The sequence below is a fragment of the Malaclemys terrapin genome, chromosome 4 (genome assembly GCF_027887155.1).
Source record: "Malaclemys terrapin pileata isolate rMalTer1 chromosome 4, rMalTer1.hap1, whole genome shotgun sequence".
NCBI lineage: Eukaryota > Metazoa > Chordata > Testudines > Emydidae > Malaclemys > Malaclemys terrapin.
In genome coordinates, this window is record NC_071508.1 from 44575978 (window position 1) to 44588796 (window position 12819).

The 12819-nt window shown below is 44.7% G+C and overlaps 1 protein-coding gene across 5 annotated transcripts in view; it reads left to right on the forward strand.

Moving 5' to 3' along the window:
* BRSK2 (BR serine/threonine kinase 2) overlaps window positions 1-12819 on the forward strand; it is a 452231-nt gene that overhangs the window by 368792 nt on the left and 70620 nt on the right. For all 5 annotated transcript variants that reach the window (XM_054028689.1, XM_054028690.1, XM_054028691.1 and 2 more), the window contains exons 6-8: window positions 1262-1295; window positions 2220-2288; window positions 4847-4993. In XM_054028689.1, coding sequence (XP_053884664.1) covers window positions 1262-1295; window positions 2220-2288; window positions 4847-4993 — 250 coding nt within the window. The remainder of the gene's footprint in view (window positions 1-1261; window positions 1296-2219; window positions 2289-4846; window positions 4994-12819) is intronic.

Sequence of the window (12819 nt, forward strand, 5' to 3'; positions counted from 1 at the left end):
TATTGTGTCAGGATGGAAGTACAAGTGTGTGCAGTGTCCCAACACAAAACTACAAACGTTGTGACATAAAACAGGCGTCACCAACCACGTGATTATTTTGGCCCAAAGGGCAAATACACAACTGGGGCAGCCTTGTAATTACCAGGAGATGTCAGTAGGAGTGTCTTGGGTAAGTGCTTAGGACAACTTGGGTCCCGTCTGCTTTGTGAGGCTCCCTTTAGTGGATGCTATAAAGTAAATAGTCATTGCTGTAATATCTAGGAAGTCCATCCTTTCCATTTTAAAAAAAACAAAGTCTCATGTTAAAATCATGGATTAGCAGCTGTTATGCCCACTGGAGAGGCCGAGAGCAAGTGAACGATGACATTACATGATAATTGGAAAGGTGCAGGGGATGATTCAGGTGCATGTATTTGATTGGTCTGAAAGTGTTTTTTTAAAAACTTAGCTAGCATATGCCATGACTGCCTTTAATTTTATACACAGGGCCAGGTAAAAATATCTGATGAGAGGCAACTGGGCTGCAGTACTGCAGGACAGTGTATAGCTCTCCATTCCTCTTCTCCCTTGCATGGTATAATACAATTTGAACGGAGCAAAATGGGTAGAGTTCTTTTTAAATCCTGTGAGTGTCCATCCCAGAAGCCTCTATCCTATTCTAGGTGGAGCAGGGGAATATGTGGTCTTTGGTGGCTACATCTTCACTGCAGAAAAGTGCTGTGCTGATGGGCAAATTACCATACTGGGTTTGGGGGGGCTAATAGAAGCTCATGCATTTTTAGGGATGTATTGCTATGTAAGAGTTGGGTGGAAAGGTGGGCTTCCCCTAAGCACTGACAATAATACAACTATGCCTCCATCAATATGAGCTAGACCCTCTAGGTTCCAAATGGGACCCCAAGAACATGAGCTTCTTCACCGCAAGACCCTGGTCACAGTGGGCCTTCATGGGCTTTGCTGAAGTGGGATCAGAACTCAGAAATCTATTCCTGAAAGAGATGCATCAGAGCCTGAATTAAAGTTGCCTCTGTTTCTAAAGGTTTTCTCCCAATTATGTGTTAGGATTATTCTTCTGGGTGGCCACTTCCTGGGTATGAGTCTTTGTCACAAACGGGCTTAAACTGAGGTCAGGGACTGGAGTGTTGTTCTGTCTCTCCTAAATTATGTAGAAGGCTCCCAGATACCAGTGTGGTAGGCAGATTACAAATGCATCTAAGAAGTATAGGTTAAGATGCTCATTTGATTGTGTTTTGCTTTACAGGTCGCCACATTATGCCTGCCCTGAAGTGATCCGGGTAAGTTAGCTTGTACTCTCAGCATTTGTATAAAAGCATGTCACTCGTTACATGGATGCAGGCAGGTACCCTCTATAGGAAGTGATCCCAAGGCAGTTAGCATTGCAAATGCTTAATGTAACTGTCATTTTCCTTCATGTGACAAGGCCCAAAAGCGAGTTACACCACTAGTATAAAGGTCATGAACATATGTCACTGTGAGAGCAGAGGTCATTCATAGTGGAACAGCTACTTCAGTCGTTGACCAGCCAGAAGTACAATGGTTTTGTTTTCCATGTTATTTCCATACAGTGGGCCTCCATGTCCCCTATGGAGTCCCTAAATATCCCCTCAAGCCAGATTGGACTGTCAGCACTGTTACTAGTTTGCTATTGAGCAATAGGAGGTACTCCCTTCTCCAACTCTTTCTTCTTCCCCTAAGGCTGGCTACTGTAGGCTCTGGTGGCCCAGGGCTCCAAAGACCAGGTTTCCCGCCTGTTGATGCACAGCAGTAATATGAAGCCAAGTGATTCAGAAAATCAATAGAAGAGAATTGCCAGAAAACATGACAAGTTAGCAAATAATATGACCCATTCCGAGCTCCATAAAGAGCTAACCAGGAGAGAAGCAGCTTCTTGATATCCTGAAGGCATCTCTGACATTTCTGATTAAGTGCTGACTCCTCAGTTCTTTTACTGCTCCGTGGCCATTCCCTCCCTTCCCCATATTGTAGGCTTTGCTCTCTCGCATCCCTCAGACAAGGACATAACACTGATTTTCACAAGAACCCATGAGCCGCTCTGGCCTGCTACTTAGGTAGCTCTCCAAGAAACAGCTTCTTGGATCAAAACTTCAGGTCTCCCACTCTCCCCTCCCCCATTATTAAAGGATGGCTAATTCTCTTACTAACAAGCATTCATTTAAACTTCTATCTCTGTTGCCCAGGGAGAAAAATATGATGGGAGGAAAGCGGATGTCTGGAGCTGTGGAGTCATTTTATTTGCATTGTTAGTGGTGAGTCATCAGCCTTGCTACCTCCTTTAAACAGAAAAAAAAAACCCACAATGCTGCTGTATTTCATGTTAAATCTACTGACATCGTGTAAGTCTCTCCTGGGTACCCTCTCTCTTTCTGTATCTCTCAGCTGCATCTTCTATCTCTCAGCATCTGTCCCAAAAGGGAATGCATGATAAATATTTCACTTCGACTTTGAAGGGCTGCCACCCTGTACAGCAGAGCAGAGGGGATTGTGGGAAAGCTGCTTCCCTATGTGCTCTTTGCTCTGGTATTGTGGGGCAGCACTTTAAGAACCTGATTCAAAACTCACTGAAGTCAGTTGGCCCCAGAGGGATAGGATGGTCAGGGTTGCAACTTCAGGACAGGGAGGATCCTAGGCTGCCCTTCATAGGATCAGGAAAGTGGTTTGGTGTGGCGTATTTTTACATGTATATGCATCTTCATTCAAATAGTTTTGTCGGATGTGAGTGAAATGTAACAGCTGTGGCTCATGCCAATTTTGAGTCTCTGTAAACTGCATTTGAGAATGTAGAATTGAGCCAAAAGTACCCTGTTTCAACTGGTTTCCACACAAATAATAATTCCTTTCCTGGCACCTGAAATATTCTGTTTCAGAATTTGTCCCTGGCTCAGTGAAAGGCTCATGAGCTGCACAGAACTTGTTCTGAGTTACACAGATGGTATGAAACCCCAAAACCAGACAAACATTGTAACAGAACTTGAAATCAAGTGAGTTTTGCCTCTGTTCAGCTTTATACAGGAAATCTGGTTTGTACTCCCATAAACAAGAAGTAGGATGCCATAAGTGACAAGTAGGATAGCCTTAAGGTGTATGAAATTATTCGTCTTGTTTGTAATATGTCAAGTGATCATGTACAGTTACAAACAGCAAAGCTCCTTGCTCCATATTTTGTTGTCCTTGCACAGTTACTAGCCAGTTCTCTCTCAGGCAGACTTCTGTTGACATCCAATGGGAGTTTGCCTGAGTGAAGAATGGGAGGAATAGCTGAGTAAAGAGCTCGTGATTTGACCTTTTGAAACAACAGGAAAAAGAGACCCAGAAAAGCTGCCTGGGAGTTATCAGCGTGAGTACTCCATTCTCACCAGGATGGATGCCCTTTGAGATTTTGTACCCCACGGACTCTGGAAAATGTCTTGGGTTGTTTCTAGGTATAAACCTGAGCCTTTAAAGCGGTTGAAACTAGCCGATCACTGATGCTCAGTGCCAAGCATCAAGTTAATTACATCAAGATAAACACCCACGAAAAGTCTTATGCCATAATAGCAATTGCTAGTAATTAGCAGCCTTTAGTTGCTACGTCCAGGAAATGCTGCATTTTATCTTGAACTATATTACATTAGCCAAAGTACCTAACTCTCAATATTGATTTTGCTTTAAGTCCTGAATAGTTATGAGGAACTAGGTAACTGGAGGGATTGGTAATGAACAGGAGGCTTTTTGCTTCTAGGCCACTAGTATGAACAAACACAGGTCGGTAATGACTAATGGTTGTTAGCATCAAATGGGCTTTTGGTGGCCTCTGTAAATAGATTTGTTGGTCTCAGTCTGTTATATACACTGAATTATCCTACACAAGCATTACATGCACTGAAGTAAATACAGTGTAAACACTGACATTTAGAGCCTGGCTGTAAGAATTGCTGAGAACCCGCAACTTGCATGGATTTTGATGGGACTCGAGGACACCGCACATCTACCAGGATCATGCCAATAATTTTGCGGGGGAGAGATTCTCTGGTGGGCTTGTGATAAAACCATATCATAGTTTCATCCAGTGGACCTCGAGAACCTTCAAGCTCTTAAAGCATCCTAATTCAACCCTGGGGCACACGGGAAAGAATTCTGGAATAATGTTAATGTCCCAAACAAACTCCGGGTTGATGACCCCAGAAAAGTATTTACAGCTTTTAACCTACCCTAGAAACAATAGTCTATATTGAATCATTTCAGAACATCGCATGGCAGATGTTATCATCTCTTACATCTCTGGAAGATGAGAGATAATGAACAATGTGATGGTGGTCACCAGTTGCAATCTGTGAACCATATTGTAAATCAGTGCCCACTTCGATTGTTTGCTGATGGCATTTTGGACTTGTGCCAAGCCATTTCCAAAGCCACACATTGGCTCACTAATCTGAACTTGGTTACTTGAATGTTGCTGATCACCTCTCTGCTACTAAATGTTGAGTTGAATTTAAGTGGATCCCTGAGTCTTAAGAATTTGCCTGAGAAGGCAACATCATATTTTGCATTATGTTTTAGTCTCTTGTTCATTTTCCAATTTAAAAAAGTTTAATATAAAAAAACTACATCCAAGGTTCCGTTTCCATGTTGGAAAAAGTAAAGCAATGGTAAGGAATTATCAACAGGTGAAGAAAGTGTGCTTCACTTCTTATAATGGTATACTGACTTTTCTTTTCTTTTCTTTTCTTTTCTTTTCATCAAATTGCTCAACTTCTCACCTTTTGCCCTCTCCCATTCCTCTTTTCTCCTCTCTCCCACCCACAATTCCTCCCTCATGTCCCTGCAGGGTGCCCTGCCATTTGACGACGACAACTTGCGGCAGCTGTTGGAGAAGGTGAAGCGGGGTGTGTTCCACATGCCACATTTCATCCCTCCGGACTGTCAGAACCTCTTGCGGGGGATGATTGAAGTGGACGCCTCGAAACGTCTCACGGTAAGAGGGTATTCACTGCAAATCATGTGATCGGTATGTTTTCAGGACTTTCTATCTATGTTTCTGTGTGTGGGATCCCCACATCCTCTCTCCCTATATGTATTGTTGCACAATTAAAGTAATTCTCCACAGTGCAGCTGCCCAAAGGCTCCTATCCCTGAACCATGGATGAAGGGAGTGAATATGGGTTTGGGGAAGAAGCACACTTCCTTCTCTTGCAAATCATGAGGGCATTTTAGATTTGTATTGTTACTCTGCTTTGATTTTCCTTTGTATGAAATGTGTGTGCATTTACAATAAAACTCCCCTGCTGATGGCATGATGGCACTGCCAAGTAGTTGGTGTATTTTGGAATCAGCCTTGGTATTCTGGCTTCTCAGCTTAGCAGACTGTGGGTTTGTCATAGAACTGATGTACTATTAGAGGGCTAGGACTGCCCTTTCACCCCTTCCTGGTGTGGGATCAGCATCTCTTGCACTTCTGGGTGAAGCAATGGTTCATGCATTGTAGGCTCCTGAATCTCAGGGTGCACTGCATTGTATCCTGGGTGCATTATAGTGTCCTCTGGCAGCCTGCATACCGGGTTCTTGGAACCATTTCTTCTAGAGTCCTTATGCTTTGTTTGGTAGGCTGTGGTACCCTGTGCCCTGGGCACATCATGTTGAGCCGTCTGGGATTCTGTACCCAAGGTGAGTTCCACCAATTCCTCGGAGACCTTACCCCCTGAATGCGCTGGAACGATCATGTCCGTCACTGATACCAAGTTAATGTTTTGGGGTATTTTGAAAATTTAGCAATAAAAATAATTTTGAAGAGCAAGATTGCCTGATATTCAGTGGAGGTTTCTGGCTCTGTGGGTATCTTGGCCTTTATAAATCACGTTGTCAGTCCCCAGTGATGATTTTATACAGATTTACTAAACTCGCAGATTCTGAGTGGGAGTATGTATAAAGAAATGCAAATTTAAAACTCCTCCTGGTTCTTCATTCTGCTAAAATATTTATAAATAAACTCTCCTCCGATCAGTGCCTGGCGCCTCTGCAGAGACTGCTAACAGCAGAATCAGTCTGCACCGGCTGCGATGATGGGTTTGGGAAGCAGACACCTGTCTGCTAGGAAGTAACTGAACTCCTCCTACCTCCAAACTCACTTTATAATACTACCTGACAGCTGCACTGTGGGCTTTGAGTTTCACTCCTTACCAAACCAGGTCATGTTCTATTCGGTGAGCCAGAGGTGAAAGGCTTTGTATATTCTTACTCATATCCTCCCTGAGCCATCCTGCCCCTACAAATGAGTAAAGCAGGTCAAAAAATTTTCAAACAAAAATGTTCATTTTTTGAAAACAGACCATTTTTCTAAAAAAAAAGACTAACAAATTGTCAATATTTTTCCTTTTGTGTGTGAATTTCTTACCTTTTTTCTATATTTTAATTGAAAACATTATCAAAATGGTAATCAGACCTATCCATTTACTGAAGATTTGGTTTTCAATAAAAATCTGGGGGAAAACAGCGGGGAGGGGAAATTGGAGTTTTTTAATAGAAAAATGACTTGGTTAACCCATTCAAACAAAAACAAAATGAAAATAGAGAATTTTTTTACAAAAATAGGCATTTTTCAGCTGCATAAGGCCCTGATCCTGCACCATTAAAGTCAATGGGAGCTTTGGCATAGAGAGGAAGGATGGCTCAGTGGTTACAGTACTAGCCTGGGACTTGGCTTCAATTCCCTAGTCTTCCAGAGACTTCCTGTATTGCCTTGGGCAAGTCACTTAGTCTCTCTGTGCCTCAGTTTTCTATCTGTAAAATGGGGATAACAATAGTTCTTTACTTCACAGGGGTGTTGTGAGGATAAATACATTAAAGATAAGGCACTCAGATACTAAGGTAATGTAAATACCTGAGATAGTTGGCATGCTATTAATTTAGGGATTGATCTATCTAGTGTGCTTTTGCATACAAAGATTACTAGCTTGTTTAGAAGTCCACCACTTTCCTTATAAAGGAAATATTTGATAATTGGTTCTTCAGTCTAGCAGAGAAAGATATAACAAAATCTAATGGCTGCAAGTTGAAGCTAGACAAATTGAGACTGGAAATAAGGTGTAAATTTTCACCAGTGAGGGTAATTAACCATTGGTCATGGTGGATTCTCCATCACTTACAATTTTAAAATCAAGATTGGATGTTTTTTCTGAAAGTGATGTTCTAGGAATTGTTTGGGGGAAGTTCTCTGTTCTGAGTTATACAGGAGGTCAGGCTAGATGGTCACAATGTTCCCTTCTGGGCTGGGAATCTATGAAAAGGTCCTGGTTCCAGTGAACTGAGGGTGATGAACCAGGTATCAGACACTAGACCCTCTTCAGTGTGTCAGGGCTTTAGGTTCACCTTTGAACCAAGCTCATTTTATAGGGCTGTCTCTAAATTTTTGGCATTATTTAATGCAGCAAAGCACATGCAATAAAGGAGGGAAAACGCTTAAGTCATTCTGGAGTGACTCACTCCTCATCCTGATCAAACACCAAAGCTATTATTTTCATTTTTCCATAGGAAAAAGCAAACAGGTCTGATGTACGATATCTTGAGGACAGGGAATAGGAATTGAAATGAATTTATTCAAGCGATAAAAGCTGCCGGGGGGGATGGACACAACGCAGAGCTATTCTTTATTGGCCACAATCTGTATTTTCATTATTTTGGGAGCTCTCAATTTGCTGTCTCCACTGCCTGCTGATGGCACACTTGTCTTTCCATTGTGTTAGCATCTTCCTCACTTAGACAGCCATATAAAAGGGATCTGTTTGTTTATTGCACTAGGGCTAGGATATGAAATTCATTCTAAGGAGAGAGCTGGATTCCATGTTAGTTGTGGTCCATGGAGCAACGTATAAATGTAGGACTACATGCTACCCCCAATCCATAGCAGATCTCCCACTCATGCCAATGGGAGATTTGCACAAAGATCAAGGGTAGAATATGGCTGGTACGTAGTAACAAAGTTTGAAGCTATTACTATTATTTATAATTTGTTCAGTACCTTAATGTCATATTCACCATCGCTCATTGGGAAAATATGGTCACCCACAGGAGTGCAACCATTTTTGCCCTTTTTACTCCTCCTCCTCTCTGTTTTGCTCCTTCTCCCTTATCTTCTATCTCACTTCTTTTCTTACCAATGCAGTTTCCTTCCTTACAGCAATTCCCACTTCACACAGGGCTTCACACTCCCCATTCCATCTACTAAAATGATCAACAACAAAAGAGTTAATGTTGACATTTAAACTACCATCATTGGGCTGTAGCGCCAACATCCCATTAGGATTAACGGAGGGTGGGGCAGTTCACACCTTTGAGATTTAGGAAGATATCACTGCCTCTGTTTACACACCCTTCATTTTTGGAAACCATGAGAGCTAGGGTGAAAAAATGTTATTGAAGCATATATTTTGCAGAATTTGTATATGTCCTGTCATGCAGCCAGCAAAATATATCAAATGTGCACATGTCTGACGCTTCTACACTAGGGAGCTCACTTGGCTTGCCATGAAGGATGCTTGTATTCATTGCACTAGAGCAGTGGTCTCCAACCTTTTTACGCACAAAATCACTTTTTGAATGTAAGATCAACCCAGGATCTACCTCGCCCCTTCCCAGAGGCCCCGCCTCACTCACTCCATGCTCCCCTCCCTCCGTCGCTCACTCTCCCCCACCCTCACTCACTTTCACCTGGCGTGGGCAGGGGGTTGGGGTGCAGGATGGGGTGCAGGCTCTGGGCTGGGGCCGAGGGGTTCGGAGTGTGGGAGGGGGCTCCGGGCTGAGCCTGGGGCAGAGGGTTGGGGTGCAGGAGTGAGGGGTGCAAGATCTGGACGGGAGTTTGGGTCCAGGCGTCATATGGTCACACTGCACCTAATCTCATAGAATCCACTGGACATTTCATTAGTTTTACTTTTTATTAGTGTTGTTTGTGGTTTATAGATCCAAAATCCTTCAGGGATTGTCACAAATCAATGTAACATTCTCAACTGTGGGGTGTGCATTTACTGAGCCTGGGGCTAGGGGTTGAGGTGCAGGAGTGAGGGGTGCAAGCTGTGGGAGGGAGTCTGGTGCAGGAGGGGTTTTTGGGCTGGTGCAGGGGAATTGGGTGCAGGAGGGTGTGCAGCGTCTGGGAGGGAGCTCTGGGCTGGGGGTTGAGGTGCAGGAGGGGGTTTAAGGTGCAAGTTCCGGCCGTGAGGCACTTACCACAGGCGGCTCCCGATCGGCGGCGCAGTGGGGCTCATGCAGGCTGCCTGCCTGCCGTGGCCCCATGTCGCTCCTGGAAGCGGCTGTCTGCTGGCACTTCTCTGCATGCGACCCCTGGGGGGAAGGGGGCAGCCGGTCTCCGTGCGCTGCCCGCGCCTACAAACGCTGCCCCCACAGTTCCCATTGGCTGGTTCCCCACCAATGGGAGCTGCAGGGACGGTGCTGGGGGTGGGGGCAGCGCGTGAAACCACCTCACCCCTCCCTGCCTTCCCCCAGGGGGCTGCACTTAGAGACATGCCAGCAGACTGCTGCTTCTGGGAGCGGCATGTGGCCATGGCAGGCAGGCAGCCTGCCTGAGCCCGCTGCACCACTGGACTTTTAGCGGCCCGGAGATCGCGATCGATTGGCTGAGGCTCCAGGATCAGTGACCACGGTTATAGATGGTCTTCTAGTTAAGTCATTGGGAAAGTCACTTTAATTTCTCTCTGCCTCAGGTCCCCATCTGCAAAGTGGGGGAATAATGATATTCCCTTTGTCTGTCTTGTTTGTTTAGACTGCAAGCATTTCAGGGCAGGGACTGACTGTGTGTGTATGTACAGCACCTGGCACAGGAGGGTCCTGACCTTAGTCAGAATATCTCGGGCTTCCCTCTGCCTTCAGTTTAAGTTCTGTTTGTCCACGAAAACCCATATTTTAACGTGATACAACAGACTAATGCTTGGACATAAAGCTCTTTTTGAATATAGAAGGGGCCTGGTAAATGAATTGGCCTATTAAAAGGACCAATTTACGGCACATCGAGGTTTGAAACTTTGCCTCCTTTGTTGCCGGGGCACATTGGGAACTCTTGCACTAGCGCAAATTAGAGATGGGCCAAACCTGCAGCCCCCATCCCAAAATCCACAAACTTTGGGAGAGTTCAGATTTTCATCAGAACTTTGCAGCTCTGGCCTGTCACCGACGCTAAGGCAGTTGATGTGCTGAGCCACTGCCTCTCATTGGTTCCTTCTGTCTGTATCCAGCTGTTGTCTCGTGTCTTGTACCTAGACTGTAAGCTCTTAGGGAGGACCATCTTTTTGTTCTGCGTTTGTACAGTGCCTAGCCCGGGGGGTCCTGATCCTTGACTGGGGCTTCTAGGCGCTACTGCAGTACAAATAATCAGAATAATTAATTATGATGGTGCATTTTTCTGAAAAGCTTTGGTATTGGGAAATCCCCTCCCCCTTCCCAAGGCCACCATTCAAGCATGAGGAAGCCTCCACTGGCTCTGTGAAGCTAGAGGTTGGTTTTATTGTTTTCGAGATGGCTTCTTGTGGCAAGTGCCTGCAGTGGAGAGAAGATATGGGGACAGAGCATTCCATTCGGGGAAACCCCTGTGAGAACAGTGAGAAGATCCCTGAGGGAAGAGCTGTTAAATGCCTTTGTCACTTAAATGCATTTAAACATTGTGTTTAAATGATGGCAGAAGGAGTGAAATTAACTCCCACTGTGGCTCAGCCTCCCCTACACTGCATCCTAAAAAGCCTACAGTCTTCTCCTTGTCAAAACCAATCGCCCTCCCATAACCCCTCCTGTCACTTTAATGCAGACGAAAAGCAAGAAAGCATTAATTAATTATCTTTTAAAAAAAAACAAAACGGAAAATGTTGGCGTCAGCAAGCACACTTGTATGGTATCATAATAACAATTCAATGCAAATCAGAATAGCGATTGTTTTTGTAAAGCACTTTTCATACTTGGGGTATCCCAAAGTGCTTTACAATAATTATTTCAATATGGGTAGCGCTGCAGTTGCGTGGGCAAACAGCAGCCATTGTGAACTCAGTGAGAGCTCTCATACAGCTTTGGACCTGTTTTTATGGCAAATGCAAAGTGCTATGGGATCTTTACCTTAAATTGGAATGGCCAGCAGAGCAGACATCTGTTTAATGTCTCATCTGAAGGTCCTGTTACTGGAACATGAACTTGTGACCCCCTCTGACTGGGAAACTGAAGTGCTGTTGCCTGAGCCATATTGACACTTCTGCTTATCACAGCCACACGAGGACAACCTGACACAGAGAGACCAAAAGGACTGTAAAAGAAATAGGCATGAAAGAGACTTGAATGTATCTTAGCCACATCACCTGCCCTCCATCCAAAATCATTAATAGCTACCCCCTCCCTAGGGTGTATATTATGTACTGGTGGCATATATGCATCCTGTGGGGGTCTCTCCCTGTGAAATGGCAGCTGTTGCAACAACATAAAGGAGACCTGTACAACAGCCCTTTAACAGGGCCTTCTATAAGTATACATGGTGATTGGCCACGTTAAATCCCTGGTGTGGAGCTCTGGGAGGGAAATAGGAAAGAGGGAAGGTGTTCAAACTGGACTGTCTTTTTTATTCTGTGTTTGTACAGCTCTAGCACAGAGGGGTCCTGGATCAGTTCTGCAGCTTCTAGGCACTACTGTAATACTAACCGTAAAAATTAATGAATACATACTGCTATCTTCTAGAGCATGGGTTCTCCTGGCTGAGACCCATGGTCTGGAACATGGTGGTGTGCGTGAATTAATTAATTCAAGGGGGCAGCTCGCAAATAGGTATCAGGATGTCATGACCCTGACCTTACCAAAGGCTAAATGGGAGAGGATTTTTGGTGAAGGGGCCGCGGAAAAGGTTAAAAGCCACTACTGTTAAGTCCACATCACCGACTCCAACCTAACAGGAGGAACAAACATGCCTCTCCTCCCTCTTTGAGCCCAAACACCTGAGCTCCAGTGATTGAAAAGTTCCTGGTGATAAGTGGAGGCAGACACACCTACTCTTCTCACTGTCACACAGGCATGGGTGCTGCTTCTGCTCTGTGGTGGTAAAAGGGAGGATGGGGAATCCAGTTGGAACCTTTTGTGTGATGGTGGTATTAGCTGGTTAGAAGCAGCAGGCTTAACCCTTTCTTTCTCAGTTCTAAAGAAGGTCATTCATCTCCCTTAGCTACCCTTCCACCTTCCCGACAACTGCATTTCTTTCTTGTCCTTGGATTCTAGGCAAACCCCTGTCACACTTAACAAACCCTCTCATACAGAGTCAGCCTGTGCTCTGCTGGGCTTTCCAGGGTGAGGAGCCATTGTTATATAACATACAAAAACCTCGGTTTCCTCTTTCTCTCTGTCAGTCTCCTTCCCTCTGTCTCCAAGCATCTGTCTGTCTGTCTCTCTCTCTCTTTGGCTTGCCAGTTCTCATTAGCCTGGAAATGAAGTGGAAAGTAATAAGGGCAGGACAGCTGTCTCCGTTCTTGCTGACCAGTTTAATGGGCCTCTGATTTCATCTTACAGACATTATGTTAGCTTCCTTCCAACTCTCCCCTGCCTCTCACTGGTACACTGCTGAAGCCCGTGTGTGTGCACTGTACACTCATGCGCACACACAGACACCCACATACAAAGTTCCTCATGTGGTACAAACTCTTGGCATCTGCAAATGGTCTTTTCCTGCTAGGATGCTGCTGCAGACGCACAGGCTTAGATTTGCTGTAGGGGTATATCTGAGCAGGGCTTGTTCTCTCTGTTGATTAGGGAGAAGGGTTCAGCAGGAGTTTCTTT